Below are 19,744 nucleotides of genomic sequence, written 5' to 3' on the forward strand. Positions count from 1 at the left end.
TCAACATTGATTCTGGCAACCAATGGCAAGTTATTGGAACTCATCACGGCTCTGAGCTATGGGCTGCCCAATTCTGTATCGGTGCTGCTACTGCTTTTCAATCTGGGCCCATGATCCTCTGATGCTACGATGGTGCATTTGATTGATTCAGAGATTGTGAAGTTTACATGCGTTCCTGCAGTATTGTTATATGACGATGATTGTGTCAGCCCAGTGGTCCAGTAGCTATGTTAAATAAGTAGAATATTCTCAAATACCAGCTCATCCTGCCTCAGCGAATCAAACCGACGTTGCATCTACATTGCAGGAGGTTGGCTAGGTTAATTAATGGCAGGCGGGTTCATACTACTTACGGTTGCATAGTTAGAATATTTTCCATGTACCAAGATCTTGCCTCATCGAGGGTACCCGGCAGTGTGTCATTATGAGAAAATGAAAAAACGACTGCATAAGCTCATGCTACACATGCAGTGCTTTCGGAAAGTATTCAGAAGACCTAGACTTTTTCCATGTTTTGTTATTATTCTTATTCTAAAATGGAATAAATACATAGAAATCCTCCCGAAACCTACACCAAGTGAAAACAGATTTCTTTGCAAATGTCTTAAAAAAAAAAACAAAAGACCTTATTTATATATGAAGTATTCAGGCCCTTTGCGATGAGACTTGAAATTGAGCTCAAGTGTATCCTGTTTCCATTGATCATCCTTGAGTTGTTTCTACAAATTAATTGGAGTCCACCTGTGGTAAATTCAATTGATTGGATATGATTTGGAAAGGCTCACACCTGTCTATACAAGGTCCCACAGTTGACAGTGCGTGTCAGAGCAAAAACCAAGCCACGAGGTCGAAGGAAATGTCCGTAGAGCTTGCGTCGAGGCACAGATCTGGGGAAAGTTACCAACACATGGTATGTATATATATGGTATGTATATACTGTACTGTATATCATCTACTGCATCTTTATGTAATACATGTATCACTAGCCACTTTAAACTATGTCACTTTGTTTACATACCCTACATTACTCATCTCACATGTATATACTGTACTCAATACCATCTATTGCATCTTGACAACACATTTCTGCAGCATTGAAGGTCCCCAAGAACACAGTGTCCTCCATCATCCTAGACACTGTGCTTCTACATCTGCATTGCTTGCTCTTAGGGGTTTTAGGCTGGGTATCTGTATAAGCACTTTGTGACAACTGCTGATGTAAAAAGGGATTTATAAAATGCATTTGATTGATTGATCGATAGCTACCATATTGTACATTTCTCTGCTACAACGATTGAGGCTATGTTTGAAGTGTATAGCTCTCTTACAAAGTAGGGCTTGCCTTCAAAGTGAATGTATAGTCTAGTAGTTGTGGATTATACATTTCAACAAGGGTCTTGGCAGTGGAAATGAAGGAAATATCAAGTAAGCTAGCTACTCCCCACAAGCACTGGCTAAACACTTTTCTCTCAGTGAATTTTCTCTATCTGCCTAGATGGTCAACTTCCACTAGAATGCAGCTCCTATCCATGCTATTGAAAAGATTCCGCCCATAATTTCCTTCGTAATTGCCTGTGCGGCTCCTCTACCCTGAGATAACGCTGGACAAAGGAGAATTTTTTTTTTTAGAAGAATTAACACATTTTCAAAAATAGCTTCCATTAAAGTTTTCTATTGAGAGTGGAGGAGTTATCAAGGAATGAAAGGAGAGAAATAACAAACAGTTCCCTCTCTCTCTTACAAGGCCAGTCTCTGTTTCTCTGTCTCTGACTACCTTATCCTCTCCCTTCTCCATTTCACTCTCTCTCACAGGCACACACTCTACCCTCTCTCTCTCTCTCTCTGTCCATCTCTCCTTTTCTCTTCCTATCTCACCACCACGCACACGTCACTCCTTGTGTGAATAAAAATCTCTCTGTAACGACAAGGTTATCTTTGGGCAGTAGAACTCTCTCTTCTTCTCTGTCTGATCTGTGAGTCATTCACATGTGGCTGGGCCAGTCACAAGTTCACCACGCCATCTAACAGATGCTCCTGTCCTGGATCAATGACCTTTCATCTAGCCAGTCCCCATGTAAACAAACCCTGTTTAACTCCACAGAATTGAAGGGCAATGTAAATTTCAACCTAGCCTGAGGGGAACCCAAATCCGACGTGGACTTTTGTTTTCAAATACTTTGCTTTGCTTGACTAGCATGCCTGGAAAAATTAGGCTGGGAGGATGGCCCCAAAAGTGCAAAATCCCACCCATCTGGCACTTAAGGCAGGCTCAAGCAAACGCTCAAAGTACTTGAAGGATTGTAAATACAATTTGAACCCAGGTCTGATTCAAATACAGATCTATCGGCTATAGATTAGTGTTACATATAAAAGTCAATATAAAGGCTATTTGTGTTGAAGAGGCTATTCAGAGGCTATTTCTGTTGAAGTGTATCAAGGGACCGGTCCTTGAGGTACGAGAAAGACGGGTTTACGAGATCTGTCTGTGCCCTTCACCTTTTCCTCTAATTGCCTCTGGATTTATTATTGATTACCTGGAGCCCCTTACACCTTTTCCCCATGTAATCCCATCATAGGGTCTTACCAACCACTTTCTCACCTCTGTGTGTCTCATGTGATTAGGATTATTGATCTCGGGGAGAGACAGTGCGTTTAGGGTGACCACATTTAAAATACCAAAATGTGGGACAACCGTGTGATTTTCCGGGACATTCGTGGGACAGTGTAGCCGACATGAAATAACATTTTTGGGTAGGGAACGTAAAACATTTAGGAAGGGAGAGTTTTAAAATGTGATTGAGTGAAGTTGCAGCAAATATGTTGAATGAGCAACAAATGAGCATGGAGAGCCTCACAAGTTTGACGAAATTACCTTATATATTTCAGTCTAATATGGCTATTTACTTACTCATGTACTGTAGCGCGTCATCAGAAGCATGTTTTTTGTAAGTAGTTAGTCCTAACTGTCCTCTCCAGGTTTAGCTAGAATTCTGCCCCAAAGCATTTGAGAAATGTGATTGGCCCACTTCTCGTCTTGTGCAGAATATCAAATCTCACATCCTAGTCTCATGAACTAGGCGTAAAACAAAGTAGAAAATTAGTATGATATGTTACGATTGGTATGGTTACATAAGACAGATGGTTACTGAAGGCAAAACGAAAGTAAGGTGATTGTTCTTGGTTGGTCGGGTAGATGTGTAACGCAAGCACCTACCAACCCAAAGGATGCGAGTTCGAATCTCATCACAGATAACTTTAGCTAATTTGGAACGTTTCATCTACTTACTACTTTTTAGCTACTTATGATGTAAACTAAACCTTCCCCTAACCCTAACATTAACCCTTTAACCTAACTCCTGAACTTAATCCTAAACCTCTAACCTAGCTAACATTAGCTGGCTAACGTTAGCCATCTAGCCACTTAGCTAGAATTCATAACATATCATACGTTTTCCAAATTCCTAATATATTGTACATTTTGAAAATTCATAACATATAATCCGAATTGTTATTCGTGTCATATCATACAAATGGAGAATCTCAAATTTATGTACAGAATAATACGAAATGCTCTGGAACCATCATTGCAGCAATCTAAACAATGACTGGAGAAGTGGTAAAAATCATCAGTACCACATCCTTATGATACATACTATATTTTCAATTTAACTGCAAGAGACAGGTTGGAATGTCTGACAGAAATATGGGTCAAAACTTCCTGGGACATGAGGTCAGTTAGTATCACCACTTTATTTTAAGAATGTGAAATGTCAGAATAATAGTAGAGAGAAAGATTTAGTTCAGCTTTTATTTCTTTCATCACAATCCCAGTGGGTCAGAAGTTTACATACACTCAATTAGTATTTGGTAGCCTTAAATTGTTTAAGTTGGGTCAAGCTTTTTAGGCAGCCTTCCACAAGCTTCCCACAATAAGTTGGGTGAATTTTGGCCCATTCCTCCTGACAGAGCTGGTGTAACTGAGTCAGGTTTTTAGGCCTCCTTGCTCGCACATGCTTTTCAGTTCTGCCTGCAAATTTTCTATAGGATTGAGGTCAGGGCTTTGTGATGGCCACCAATACCTTGACTTTGTTGTTCTTAAGCCATTTTGACACAACTTTGGAAGTTTGCCTGGGGTCATTGTCCATTTGGAAGACAATTTGCGACCTGACGGATGTCTTGAGATGTTGCTTCAAAATATCCACATAGTTTTCAATCCTCATGATGCCATCTATTTTGTGATGTTCACCAGACCCTCCTGCAGCAAAGCACCCCCACAACATGATGTTGCCACCCCTGTGCTTCACGGTTGGGATGGTGTACTTCGGCTTGCAAGCCACCCCCTTTTTCCTCCAAACATAACGATGGTCATTAAGGCTAAACAGTTCTATTTTTGTTTCATCAGACCAGAGGACATTTCTCCAAAAAGTACGATCTTTGTCCCCATGTGCAGTTTCAAACCATAGACTGGCTTTTTTATGGCAGTTTTGGAGCATTTGCTTCTTCCTTGTTGAGCGGCCTTTCAGGTTATGTCGATATAGGACTCGTTTTACTGTAGATATAGATACCTTTGTACCTGTTTCCTCCAGCATCTTCACAAAGTCCTTTGCTGTTGTTCTGGGATTCATTTGCACTTTTCGCACCAAAGTACGTTCATCTCTAGGAGAATGCGTCTCCTTCCTGAGAGGTATGACGTCTGCGTGGTCCCATGGTGTTTATACTTGCATACTATTGTTTGTACAGATGAATGTGGTACCTTCAGGCGTTTGGAAATTGCTCCCAAGAATGAACCAGACTTGCGGAGGTCTAAAAAAAATATCTGAGGTCTTGGCTGATGTCTGTTGATTTTCCCATGATGTCAATCAAAGAGGCACTGAGTTTGAAGGTAGGCCTTGAAATACATCCACAGGTACGCCTCCAATTGACTCAAAGGATGTCAATTAGGCTATCAGAAGCTTCTAAAGCCATGACATCATTATCTGGAATTTTCCAAGCTGTTTAAAGGCACAGTCTTCTTAGTGTATGTAAACTCCTGACCCACTGGAATTGTGATACAATGATTTATAAGTTAAATAATCTATCTCTAAACAATTGTTGGAAAAATGACTTGTGTCAAGCACAAAGTAGATGTCCTAACCGACTTGCCAAAACTATAGTTTGTTAACAAGACATTTGTGGAGTGGTTGAAAAATGAGTTTTAATGACTTCAACCTAAGTGTATGTAAACTTCCGACTTCAACTGTACACACACACGTACACACACACAAAGGTACATACACACACACACACTCACGCATACGTCTGTTTGTCTTGTCCCGTCCCAAGTATATATATTTTTATTATTATATATTTCTTATACATTTTAAATATATATTTTTTTAATATCAATTTCCATCTAAGGACTGAACATACTCTCCTGCAACCCGCCTCACCCAATGTGGTACGGATCTGCTATTTTTTACACTTTAGAACTGGAACCCCTATCAGAAGCTAGCCAGCTAACTAGCTACTAGCTAGTAGTCAGTTAGCCACTGCTAGCGGTCATCACCGTTAACTCCGACATCAGCCAGCCTCAGCCTGGTCAATTCCTGCCTGTCTGCACAGCGCAATATCAACCCAGAGCATATCGGACTGCTTTTTCTCCACCTCATTTCCGGATTCCTACCTCAATCTCTGAACCTTTACACCGGATCATTGCAGCTAGCTAGCTGAGTGGCTACTCCTGGCTGACGTCTCTGTCCCGAAGCAAGCACCAGTTAGCCTGGAGCTAGCCTTGAGCTAGGCCCGTCTCCCGGCTAGCTGAAGACGTCCATCAGTCAATTCTTGGGCTACAAGACATGTTTTGCCAATTGGCCTGGACCATTTTACTGCCGACACGGAGCCCCACCGATCCATCACAACTGGTCTGCCGGCGTAAACGTCCGAGGGGGTTTCAGCAGGCTCATCTGTTGCGACGTCCCCCGAAGGCCCATCTACTAGCCTACGAGTCCAAGCCTGCTAGCTGTCTGAATCCCTGTGTCTCCAGCTAGCCTAGCTACTCACTGGACACTATGATCACTTGGCTTCACATGCCTCTCCCTAATGTCAATATGCCTTGTCTATTGCTGTTTTGGTTAGTGATTATTGTCTTATTTCACTGTAGAGTCTCCAGCCCTTCTCAATATACCTTAGCTAGCCCTTTTGTTACACCCCCCACACGTGTTGACCTCACCTGGCTTAAATGGTGCCTCTAGAGACAAAACCTCTCCCATTGTCACTCAATGCCTAGGTTTACCTCCAAAGTATTCACATCCTACCATACTCTTGTTTGTACATTATGCCAAGAATTTATTCTTCCGCGCCCAGAAATCTGCTCCTTTTACTCTCTGTTCTGAATGCACTAGACTACCAGTTCTTATAGACTTTAGCCGTACCATTTTCCTACTCCTCCACTGTTCCTCTGGTGATGTAGAGGTTAACCCAGGCCCTGCAGCCCCTAACTCCACTCCCATTACCCAGGCGCACTCATTTGTTGACTTCTGTAACCGTAAAAGCCATGGTTACATGCAAGTTAACATTAGAAGCCTCCTCCCTAAGTTTGTTTTATTCACTGTCTTAGCACACTCCGCCAACCCGGATGTCCTAGCCGTGTCTGAATCCTGGCTTAGGAAGACCACCAAAAATCATGAAATTTCCATCCCTAACAATAACATTTTCCGACAAGATAGAACTGCCAAACGGGGCAGAGTTGCAATCTACTACAGAGATAGCCTGCAGAGTTCTGTCATACTATCTAGGTCAATTCGAGCCTCTACTTTTAAAAATCCACCTCTCACCGTTGCCGCTAGTTATAGACCCCCTTCAGCCCCCAGCTGTGCCCTGGAAACCATATGTGAATTGATTGCCCCCATCTAACTTCAGAGTTCGTACTGCTAGGTGACCTAAACGGGGACATGCTTAACACCCCGGCTGTACTACAATCTAAGCTAGATAGCCTCAATCTCACACAAATTATCAAGGAACCTACCAGGTACAACCCTAAATCCGTAACCATGGGCACCCTCTTAGATATCATCCTGACCAACTTGCCCTCTAATTACACCTCTGCTGTCTTCAACCAGGATCTCAGCGATCATTGCCTCATTTCCTATGTGCGTAATGGGTCCACGGTCAAACGACCACCCCTCATCACTGTCAAACACTCCCTAAAACAATTCAGCGAGCAGGCCTTTCTATTCGATCTGGCCCGGGTATCCTGGAAGGATATTGACCTCATCCCGTCAGTAGAGGATGCCTGGTTGCTCTTCAAAAGTGCTTTCCTCTCCATCTTAAATAAGCATGCTCCATTCAAAAAATGTAGAACTAAGAACAGATATAGCCCTGGTTCACCCCAGACTTGACTGCCCTTGACCAGAACAAAAAAATCCTGTGGTGCATAAGCATTGAAAAGCCCCCACGATATGCACCTTTTCAGGGAAGTCAGGAACCAATAGGCTAGCTTTTTCAAACAGAAATTTGCATCCTGTAGCACTAATTACAAAACGTTTTGGAACACTGTAAAGTCCATGGAGAATATGAGCACCTCCTCCCAGCTACCCACTACACTGAGGATCGGAAACATTGTCACCATCGATAGATAAATCTACGATGATCGATCATTTCATTACATTTTTCTATGGCTGGCCATGCTTTCCACCTGGCTACCCCTACCCCGGCCAACATCTCGGCACCCCCTGCAGCAACTTTCCCAAGCTCCCCCAGCTTCTCCTTCACCCAAATCCAGACAGCTGAAAGAGCTGCAAAATATGGATCCGTACAAATCAGCTGGGATAGACTATCTGGACCCTCTCTTTCTAAAATTATCTGCTGAAATTGTTGCAACCCCTATTACTAGCCTATTCAACTTCTCTTTCGTATCGTCTGAGATCCCCAAAGATTGGAGAGCTCCCCATCCCCATCTTCAAAGGGGGAGACACTCTGGACCCAAACTGTAATAGACCTATATCCATCCTGATCCACCTCTATGCAGACGACACCATTCTGTATACATCTGGCCCTTCTTTGGACACTGTGCTAACAAACCTCCAAACGACCTTCAATGCCATACAACACTCCTACCAAGGCCTCCAACTGCTTTCAAATGCAAGTAAAACTAAATGCATGCTCTTCAACCGATTGGTGCCCTCACCCTCCCGCCCCGACTAGCATCACCACTCTGGACGGATCTGACTTAGAATATGTGGACAACTACAAATACCTAGGTGTCTGGTTAGACTGTAAACTGGTTAGACTGTAGACTGTAAACAGGCAGTTAACCCACTGTTCCTAGGCCGTCATTGAAAATAAGAATTTGTTCTTAACTGACTTGCCTAGTTAAATAAAATAAAGGTAAAAACAAAACTCCCCTTCCAGACTCACATTAAGCATCTCCAATCTAAAATGAAATCCAGATCCGGCTTCCTATTTCGCAACAAAGCCTCATTCACTCATGCTGCCAAACATAACCTTGTAAAACTGACTATCCTACCGATCCTTGACTTTGGTGTCATTTACAAAATAGCTTCCAACACTCAACTCAGCAAATTGGATGTAGTCTATCACAGTGCCATCCGTTTTGTCACCAAAGCCCCATATACCACCCACCACCGCGACCTGTATGCTCTCGTTGGCTGGCCCTCACTACATATTTGTTGCCAAACCCACTGGCTCCAGGTCATCTATAGGTCTATGCTAGGTAAATCCCAGCCTTACATCAGCTCACTGGTCACCATAGCAACACCCACCCATAGCACGCACTCCAGCAGGTATATTTCACAGGTCATCTCCAAAGCCAACACATCCTTTGGCCGCCTTTCCTTCCAGTTCTCTACTGCCAATGACTGGAACGAATTGCAAAAATCACTGAGGCTGGAGTCTTATATCTACCTCTCTAACTTTAAGCATCAGCTGTCAGAGCAGCTTACCAATCACTGTACCTGTACACAGCCAATCTGTAAATAGCACACCCAACGACCTCATCCCCATATTATTACTTATGCTCTTTTGCACCCCAGTATCTCTACTTGCACATCATCATCTGCACATCTATCACTCCAGTGTTAATGCTAAATTTTAATTATTTCACCTCCATGGCCTATTTATTGCCTTACCTTACTACATTTGCACACACTGTACATAGATTTTTCTATTGTGTTATTGACTGTACTTTTGTTTATTTGTAACTCTGTTTTGTTGTTTTTGTCGCACTGCTTTGCTTTATCTCGGCAAGGTCGCAGTTGTAAATGAGAACTTGTTCTCAACTGGCCTACCTGGTTAAATAAAGTATTCAGACCCCTTGGATTTCTTCACATTTTATCATTTTACAAAGTGGGATTAAAATAGATTTAATTGTAATTTTTTGAATAAAAATGTACACAAAATACTCTGTAATGTCAAAGTGGAAGAACAATTCTAATATTTTATAAAGATGAATAGAAATGGAATAACTAAAATATAGTGGTTGCATTAGTATTCAGCTCCCTGAGTTAATACATGTTAGAAACACCTTTGGCATCGATTACAGCTGTCTTTAAGACCTTTGCACACCTGGATTGTGCAATATTTGCCCATTATTCTTTTCAAAATTCTTCAAGCTGTGGCAAGATGTTGGGGATCATGGCTAACAAGCAATTTTGAAGTCCTTGTAGATTTGTCCTTGTGTTGTAGGTTATTGGCCTGCTGAATGGTGCATTCCTCTCCCAGTCTCTGGTGTAAAGCAGACTGAAGCAGGGTTTCCTCTAGGATTGTGCCTGTGCATAGCTCCATCCTGTAACATCCCTGAGCAGTTTCATTCCTGTCTTGAAGCTCAGTTTAGAAAGACGACGGTATCTCTGATGTGTCTGGGTGGTTTAAAAGCATAATTGTTAACCATGCTTAAAGAGATATTCAATGTCTGATTTGTTATTGTTACCCATCCACCAATCACTGCCCTTCTTTATGAGGCTTTCGAAAAGCGCCCTGATCTTTGTAGTTGAATCTGGGCTTGAAATTCAGTATTGACTGAGAGACCTTACATGTGTAGTATGTATTGGGGAAAGAGAAAGGGTTAGTCATTAAAAAAAAATCAGGTCAGCCCCTATTATTTCACACAGTGATTTATGTGATTTGTTAAGCCACATTTGACTCCTGAACTAATTTAGGCTTGCCTAAACAAAGGGGTTGAAAACTTGTGCAACGACTATACGGTATTTTTGTTATACATTTTTATATACATTATACAGTGCATTCTGTAAGTATTCAGACCCCTAGACTTTTTCCACATTTTGTTACATTACAGCCTTATTCCAAAATGGAATAAATACATTTCTATCCTCATCAATCTACACACAATACCTCATGACAAAGCAAAAACAGGATTTTGGAATAAAAAACATAAATGCCTTTATTTGCATAACTATTATAACCCTTTGCTATGAAGACTCGAAATTGAGCTCAGGTGCATCCTGTTTCCATTGATCATCCTTGAGATGTTTCTACAACTTGATTGAGATCCTTGATGAAAACATGCTCCAGAGCTCAGACTGGGGAGAAGGTTCACCTTCCAACAGGACAACGACCCTAAGCACACAGTCAAGACAACGCAGGAGTGGCTTCGGGACAAGTCTCTGAATGTCCTTGAGTTGCCCAGCCAGAGCCCAGACTTGAACCCAATCTAACATCTCTGGAGAGACCTGAAAATAGCTGTGCAGCAACACTCCCCATCCAACCTGACAGAGCTTGAGAGGATTTGCAGGGAAGAATCGGAGAAACTCCCCAAATACAGGTGTGTCAAGCTTGTAGCAAGAAGACTCGAGGCTATAACTGCAGCCAAAGGTGCTTCAACAAAGTAAAGGGTCTGAATACTTGTAAATGTAAATGTGATATTTCCGTTTTTTATTTGCTTTGTCATTATTGGGTATTTTATGTAGATTCATGAAGGAAAAAACAATTCCATCCAATTTATAATAAGGCTGTAACGTAACCAAATGTGGAAAAAGTCAAGAGGTCAGAATACTTACTGAATGGACTGTATACAGTATACAGTGCAGTGATTTTCTCTATTTTTGCATATTTTTGACACTGAATGTTATCAGAATTTCAACCAAAACCTAATATTTGATAAAGGGAACCTGAGTTTACAGATAACAAAAACAACAGATACTTATTTAATTAAAAAAGTTATGCAACACCCAATTCCCCTGTTTGAAAAAAGTAATTTCCCCCTTACACTCAATAACTGGTTGTGCCACCTTTAGCTGCAATGACTGCAATCAAATGCTTCCTGTAGTTGTCTCTCATGTCACTGTGGAGGAGTTTTGACCCACTCTTGCATGCAGAACTGCTTTAACTCAGCAACATTTGTGGGTTGCCAAGCCTGAACTGCTCATTTCAAGTCCTGCCACATCATCTCAATTGGGATTAACTTGAATGAAAATGAAAATAAGTAAATTAAACAAGTATGTACTTGTTGAAATGTTTGTTCATTCAGGTTGCCTTTATGTAATATTCAGTTTTGGTTGAAGATCTGATCACATTTAGTACCACCTTCACCAATTAAATCGATTTTAAACCCACTTTGTAACACAAGTAAACGTGAAAGAAATCTAAGGGGCCTGAATACTTTTGCAAGGCACTGTATGTACACACACACACACACACACACACACACACAGAGAGAGAGCAGTGGTTGGGCTCCCACTGATAGGAATTCCCTCCTGCTAGCCCTGGGGTGTGTTTAAATACCAAACTGATCCACAGTTCCTATTACCAGACTTCCGACTGTCAGAACGCAGACACTCACAGTTCACAGTCGGGACCCCCGAGACACCATCTCCCCCTGTCGACTCACTCTCTCAGATTCTCTCTTTCAGTCTCTCGCCCTCTTCCCTTCGCTGTCAGTCTCTCTCTTAGATTCTCTCTCCCCCTTTCACTCACCGTCAGTCTCTCACTTAGATTCTCTCTCCCTCCCCCTCCCTGTTGGTGAGGGGCTTTGTGGTGGAATATGTGGGCATTGCTTCCTTTTATGTGGTTGTACAATTTAAAAGCATTTTTAGGATGTTGATAACTAGCGGGTTTAGTCATAATTCTGCTCTGCATGCATCGTTTGGGGTTTTGTGTTGCACACAAAGTGTAGTTTTTACAGAATTCTGCATGCAGAGTCTCAATTGGGTGTTTGTCACATTTTTGTGAATTCATGGTTGGTAAATGGACTCCAAACCCCACAACCATAGAGGGCAATGGATTGTATAACTTATTTAAGTATTTTTAACCCTATCCTAATTGGAATGTCGAGTTCTATGTTCCTCTTAATGGCGTAGAAGGCCCTTCTTGCCTTGTCTCGTAGATCATTCACAGCCTTGTGGAAGTTACCTGTGGTGTTGATGTTTAGTGTAGCTCTTTGTTTGCTCTAAGGCAACAGTGTCTATTCCCAGGCAATTAACTGCTACAGTACCAGTGTCTGGTCTCCAACCATCGCGAAAATGTGTGTGTGTATGACCCTGGAGGGTGAGTCAGAGAGTCCCAGGTGAATTTGGGAATTGGTGGAATGGAGAGGATGGATGAGTTACTTTGTCTAATCTCCTCAATCTCTTATTGATTAGAGTACTGAGCCCAGGGGATAACATCAGTTGAAAGGACAAGCTGCCACGGGAGGCGGAAGGGGAAAATAAGAAGCAGGTCCAATCAGATCACTGAACCTGAAGTCATCTGTGAGAGTGAGTGCACCCACTTTCTCCTTTCAACTTTGTGTTTCATGAAATCTACAGCTCAGCTGTGTCTAAAACTAGGGATGTGAACATTTAAACATTAAAATGTTTAAAAGAAGTTGGGATCGTTAACGTTAAGAAAAATTGCTAAGGTTAAAAAAATATGGTTGTAGCCTAACTAGATGGTAAGCTATAAAGGCCTGGGGAAAGTTGTGTAATATAAATAAAGCCAGACAGGAAGAGACAATCTTTAGGCTACTTTGATGAACTTGTGAGGTGCATGCAAGATACAGATTACCAAGACATTCTCTCTGCCTGCCCCCTCTACCTTCTTCCTCACGCTGGCTTGCCTGCTCTTACTCTTTGCTAATGATGCGTGTGTTCAGTCTTCAGTCTGTCTTCAGTCTGCTGCGTGTCGAATGTCCTAGCCTATTCTTTGACGATAGGCCCAGCTTTACTGAAGTTGCGAGACATTGCAAGCTGAGAAATTGCAAGTTTCAGCATACCATTGCGAAATACACCTTTCGATTGCCGATAGATAGGGCTAGTGCACAGTTCTGACTCTGTCTGCCTGGTGGGAGCCCTGCCTACACGGTGCCCCTCTCCTCTCTCTCCGGTCCTCGCTGGCTTGCTATGAAAGATGCAAGTGTTTGTGTTCACGGAAGTAAGGCAACTAATCAGTCTCCTCCGTTCCAAAAATACTGAATCTTAGGAGTCAATTCCTAGCGGAATCGATTCTTGACACTCAGAAATGGGAATCGCCACCTGGAGTCGACGTACAAGGAGTCGAGGAATTGTATACAATTTTCTTATCTTTTTAACGGAAAAACCAATAAACAAAATCCCTATCTAAAACCATCGAAAACCATGTCACCAAGCTTTCCTAAAGCAGTTGAGTGTTGTCTCTCGACAATAATTGTCTTCAAGGTCAGAGGACAAAGAGGAAGTTGCCAATAACTAATTGCAGCTATAATGTAATTGCAGGTAAGTGGCGGGGAGAATATAGACAAAGCAGGCTGAAGACTTCCTACCTTTTTCTTGTTGATGGGGCAGATATAGAAGCTAGAGACCACAATAGTTGTCCCAGGCATCAGGTTTAGCTTGCTGTAGGTGGTGCCATAGTCAATCGACCTGAGGAGAAACAGAGAGAGAAAGAGAGAGGTCAACATCGTGGGTCTGATTGAATTACAGGTTGTACAAAATCTTTGCATCAACATAAACGGAGTTCAAATACAATCTTAACCCTTTCTCACACAGAAGAAGCAGTAATTATTTTTGTAAACTGCAGCACTCTTGAGCCATTTTCTTTTTACTACCATTCTCCACTGACGAATAACCGTGGGCTAAGGGCGAACCAGCGAAACCCACTGGCAAATCACCAAAATCTCAAAATCTGGCAGTCTCATGAGCAGGTGATGGTTCGGTGACAGCTATGGAGCAAGGACCCTGAGATTCTGAGATTGATGGTCAGCTCCTTGAGGATATTTCTCCAGCCTAGCCAAATCAAACACCTAGCGATGGCGCCGCTAGTGCCGGGAAAGTAATTGTTTGTGACATTTTCTGTTGAATGGTGCAGTTTTGCTCGCCAAGGGTGAAAAAGGTATGGCAATCTGTGGGAAATTGACAGGCGTATTTTATTCAGAGTCAATTGCATTCATTTTGCGAGACTGCATATTCTACATGTTTGGTGTGAATCAAACCAAAGTATAAAGGAGAATCAGATATATCTGTAAACACAGGCCAACCAACAGGTATAGCAGACACATATTAAAATATATTCAATTGGCATGATTTCTATTCCAGTATTGCACTATTGCCAGTAAGGATACCCCCGAAGGATACCCCCGAAGGATACCCCTGAAGTGGTACGCTTTCCTAAAGAGATAGTCAGTCCAACCTCCTGAACCAGATTGGAATGGAAGTGCTGCTGTGCTGAATGAGAGAGGTAAGTGGAGAGAGAGCATAGAGCATTCAGTGTTGAAGAGAGGAAAGGAAAGAGGGGATGGGAGAGGGGGCTGGCAGCAGAGGGGAGTGATCAGAGATCAAGTCCACCCGGCCCCACTCTGAACCAGACAAGTGGATTTACTTTACAGCGTTACCATCTTACACTCAGCAGGGCAGCAACCACAGACACATGGGTATTAGAAGAGGAAATACAGTCGCACATGCAGGTTAGCGATTTTTGTTCTTGTTCTGGAGGTAGGTCTGCAGAGTGGCCAGTAGCTGGAACAGCCACAAAGTCATAGAATCTGATTTTAAACTTAACCCTAACCCTAAACTTAAACACACTGCTAAACCTAATGGCTAACCCTAACCTTAAACTAAGACCAAAAAAAAAATCACATTTTGATTTTCATTCACTTTTACATTATAGCCAATTTTGATTTTGCATCTGTCCTATCTAAGGGGAAAATCGCTCAGTTCTTGTCCTCCAGGACAATAACTTATGACAATAAACGTCAACCTACCACAACACAGCGGGCAGACAGATATGCACCCACAGACAGATACAGAAATGTACACACAAACATGTGTATGGCACACGTGTGGCCACACTACACACACACACACACACTACACACACACACACACACAGAGCGCCCACACACACGCACACCAAGTCGTCACAATCCCCGATCCATTCGGCAAAGCTCTGGATGAGTGCTCTGACAGAGCTGCACAAAACAGGAGTGGCCTAGTAGGGGTTGAGCTATTTCTTCACGTCTCCGCGGTCAGCAAGTAGTGTTTTCAACTTCCCCAGTGCACTGTGGGAGTCGATTAACCTGGGTAACTCAGAGACGACAGACAGATCCCGCTGATGGCTGAGTGTGTTCGGAGCCAGAGCTTACTGCTTAACTCGAAGCTGTGTACTGACTTTGCTGCTGTTACTGAGGCCTACTTGGAGAGGGATGGGAGAGGAAGTCCATAGATTGTCAGTCAGTAGCTTTTAAAAACCTAAGCACACGGGTATTTTGATAGCTTTCTTGAAATGGTTAGTTCGCTGCCACATTTTAGCAGACACTCCTATCAAGAGCAACGTACAGTCTTGAGTGCATACCTTTTTTGTCATTTTCCCTCATGGGAATCAAACCCACAAAACCTAGAATTGCAAACGCCATGCACGACCAACGGTGCCACATGGGACCCTCAAAGCTTCTCAAATGAATGTCTCACTTGCACTGACTCTTGCACAAGACGATACACTGAGTGCACAAAACATTAGGAACACCTGCTCTTTCCATGACACAGAAAGATCAGATGAATCCAGGCGAAAGCTATGATCCATTTTTGACGTAATTTGTTAAATTGACTTCAATCAGTGTAGATGAAGGGGAGGAGGCATAAAAGGCTCCCTGTTAACCAGAGACAATTGAGACATGGATTGTAAGTGAAAAATGTAAGTGCCTTTGAACGGGGTATGTTAGTAGGTGCCAGGCGCACTGGTTTGAGTGTGTCAACACCTGCAACACTTCTGGGTTCTTTACGCTCTCAACAGTTTCCCGTGTGTATAAAGAATGGTCCACCACACAAAGGAGATCCAGCCAAAATAAGAATGTGTTCTTAACTGACTTGCCTAGTTAAATAAAGGTATAAAAAAATACAAATAATCATCTGGGGTACACAGAAAAGGTGTGAATTAAAACCGAGGATTTACCTCTGCCTGAGGTCATATTCATGAAGAAGGATGAAAAGGTGAGGCCGTTCTATACCAATTGGTATCAAAAGAATTGCTGGCCGTGCCTGCTTTTTGTAAAGTCTGAACCTTGGGTCGAAAGGGGGGTACAGTGATCTGAAGAACATCGATCGTTCAGCTAAACGGCAAAACAAAACAGGGATCATATTGTAATGAAACGGGCAGGGAGCAGGCCTCCAACCCTGCAGGCCTCCAGCCTCTGATTGAGAACCACTTCAGACAGCCATAGACTATGCTAGAAAACCCCACTAAGTAACAATCCTAATACCTACGAAAAAACCCCAAGACAAAACACACCAACATACCAAAACCCCTGTCACACCCTGGCCTGACCAAATAAAGAAAGAAAACACAAAATACTAAGACCAGGGCGTGACAGTTACGATCCTTTACTTGCTGAACATGTCAAACTTTCGACTGTCTTTTCTGGGACACCGAAAGTTATTCTGAATTGGTCTTTCCACCATTCCACCTGTATTTATTTAGCAAAGATGATAACACATAATCACTCTGGACAGACACAAGCAAAAACTCATGACATAAATGTTGCAGCAGCCGAGGCGACACCTAAACATTAGAAATCTGACATGCTGTATGGGATGAAAACAAGACTATTTTTCAGTCTGATCAACTGTAGGCCACTAATAAGAGCAGCTGTATACAGCCTATGCACCCTGTCCATCTGGTCAGGGTAAACTCATTGGTAACGTTACGTGCGGTTTGTCAGTGAAGTGGATGATCAGGGCTGATCAGGGCTTTATTCAGTAACGTTTCTTGGGCTACTTTGATGTGTCAAGTGGACGGGATGTGCAGTCTGTTTAAAACTTTATGAATTTTGAGATGTCTGTGTTTTTCATCGAGAAACTCGTTGTCCAAACCTACTATGTAATGGAATGTATCTGCTATTTGTATTTACAGCTAAATCCCCTCCGGTTCCCTGATTTAAGAGGTGATAACCACTCCAATCCACGACTATTGTCAACTCTCTCCTGACATGAACTGAAGCAGTGTCTCATGTGCTCGCTCATCCACTGGCATATTGAATGTTTCCTCTCCAATCTCCAAGCACTGTGAGTACCACTATCAATTTTCTGTCATTACTGTATGTGGAGTCAATCACACACACAAACACAATCACATTATTACACATCAGTGATTTTACTCCTTGCTTGGACTAACTCATTCTTAGCTCTTTTGTCTAACTGTGTAGTGTGTCGTGTTATTGTTTGTCGTCTTCTCAGTCAACTCCTGTCCTGCACTGAAGTCAAGCCTCTGAACACCTCAACGCATGCCTCACACCCTCATTCAATTACCGCTATGATTCCTTCCCAAAACAGTGTAAGTAATCCTCTCCTTCCCATTCCCCGAAACATTGTGCTATAAATGCCTTTATTAAATGCTTTAGGTTAAAATCGTTTTGCCTTTGACGATTTTTGAAACACACTCGTCTCCGTGGGTTCCACGCCAATACCGTGGGTATCCCATCCTCCTCCATTTGTCAAGTCACCAACCTCCACTGGTTTCATGAGGTCCATCTTGTGTTTCCGTTTTAACTCTGCATCGTTGGGAAGGGCTCGTAGGCAAGCTTTTCACTGTATAGTCTACACCAGTTGGATTTTGCTAAGTGCTAGCACCACCAGGCCCCCTCTCTTTCCCTAGGCGGTGAGGGGGGTCAGTGGTTCCAGATACTGGGATGGATCTCTCCCCACCACTACACTGGCCCTAATTAAGGCCTGAGAGTTTAATGGAGCAGGGAATTTTAGGATATATTGATGAGGACAGATTATTGGCATTGGGATGGCTTTGGGATGGCATTGGGATGGCATTGGGATGGCATTGGGATGGCATTGGGATGGCATTGGGATGGCTTTGGGATGGCTTTGGGATGGCTTTGGGATGGCATTGGGATGGCTTTGGGATGGAATTGGGATGGAATTGGGATGGAATGGAATTCATAATTTGGTGGGTGTTTATATTTGTCCTATTTATCTGCATATGGAAGTGTTGTGTTTGCATATCCCAACTCCCAATGAGACCAGGGTCTACCTTTATCAGAGGAACCCTTGAGCAATTAGGGAATACATGTCTTGCTCAAGGGCACATAGGCAGATTTGTCACCTTATCGGCCTGAAGAATCGAACGAACAACCTTTCGGTAACTGACACTCAAACCACTAGGCTACCTGCTGCCTGAAAATGTAAGTGCATTTAATCATTTAAAGGAGCCAAAAGCTAACTAGATTTAAAGGGACAGTAGAGGAAAAACACAACAAATCCTAATCGAGCAATGATTCCTCACCCAGTATAAACAGCCTCATTACCACCGAGTAAGAGAGAACGCTTTTGTTATCATTTGGATTTAAATGCTTGAGAGACAAAAAAAATGCTCATTAAATCTCCCATGGGATTGAAGTCAAAGGGTCATCAATGAGACATTATGTGACTAATAAGGCTAATTTGGGGGATTGTGTTTGGAGCCCGGTGTTCGGGTGGCTAACGTGTAAAAGAGTAATGACGTGAAGTTAATAGGAGAGTTAATTTAGTACTTGCCATTCAGCTACCCAGATTAATAGACTGGATGGATGAGATGAGCTATAGTAGATGAGTGAGAAATAATTACTTTGAAACAGTGCACTGGAGAGAGGGAATGTGAGATGGAGGAGGAAGGGGAACAGGGAAATAGGGATAATGGGAAGACGGGAAGGAGTGTTACCGAACATCTTTGGTACGAAAAATACATTGTTCTTCTCACTCCTGCCAAAGCCACTTTCTAAAATGGAGAAACAGTGAGTGATGCTTCTCTCTGAAGCATTTTATGTCATATTATTCCTTGCAGCATGCCATATTGAATAGATGAAATCCAAGGGTATACTACAACAACATGGGAAAAATTAAATACAATACAACACAACCTGCAACGGACTATTCAGTGTTCAAGATGAGTTGAGAATGGCTGAACCCGCTCCAGTCATTACCACGGTTCTGTTCTCCCCAATTAAGGTGCCACCAACCTCCTGTGGTCAAAATACCAATGAATGGAAAAAGATCAGAATTGGCCTGCCTGTGTAAACGCAGCCTAACTGCCATTCAACATCTATCTGCACTGCACAGAGTTTCGATAGCGGAGAAATGCTCTGAGGTTTATACAAACATATTCATGTTGACATCAACTGATCAACGTCACTGATGATGCCCCAGGGTACAATGTCATTTCCATTCCAAACAGTCATTTGTGTATCAGAGAATGATGCATGGAGAGTCATAAAGAAAACAATGAAAGAGGAGATACAAACAGAGGAAGACAAAAATGCAACTTTAAATCAGAATATATTGTGAGACGGAAAATACAGAAA

At 42.5% G+C, this 19,744-nt stretch overlaps 1 protein-coding gene across 5 annotated transcripts in view; it reads right to left on the bottom strand.

Annotated features, from left to right (window-relative positions):
* LOC135510736 (VPS10 domain-containing receptor SorCS2-like) overlaps positions 1–19,744 on the bottom strand; it is a 326,373-nt gene that overhangs the window by 164,384 nt on the left and 142,245 nt on the right. For all 5 annotated transcript variants that reach the window (XM_064931905.1, XM_064931904.1, XM_064931902.1 and 2 more), the window contains exon 3: positions 13,730–13,829. In XM_064931905.1, coding sequence (XP_064787977.1) covers positions 13,730–13,829 — 100 coding nt within the window. The remainder of the gene's footprint in view (positions 1–13,729; positions 13,830–19,744) is intronic.

Source organism: Oncorhynchus masou, chromosome 23 (genome assembly GCF_036934945.1).
Source record: "Oncorhynchus masou masou isolate Uvic2021 chromosome 23, UVic_Omas_1.1, whole genome shotgun sequence".
Taxonomy (NCBI): domain Eukaryota; kingdom Metazoa; phylum Chordata; class Actinopteri; order Salmoniformes; family Salmonidae; genus Oncorhynchus; species Oncorhynchus masou.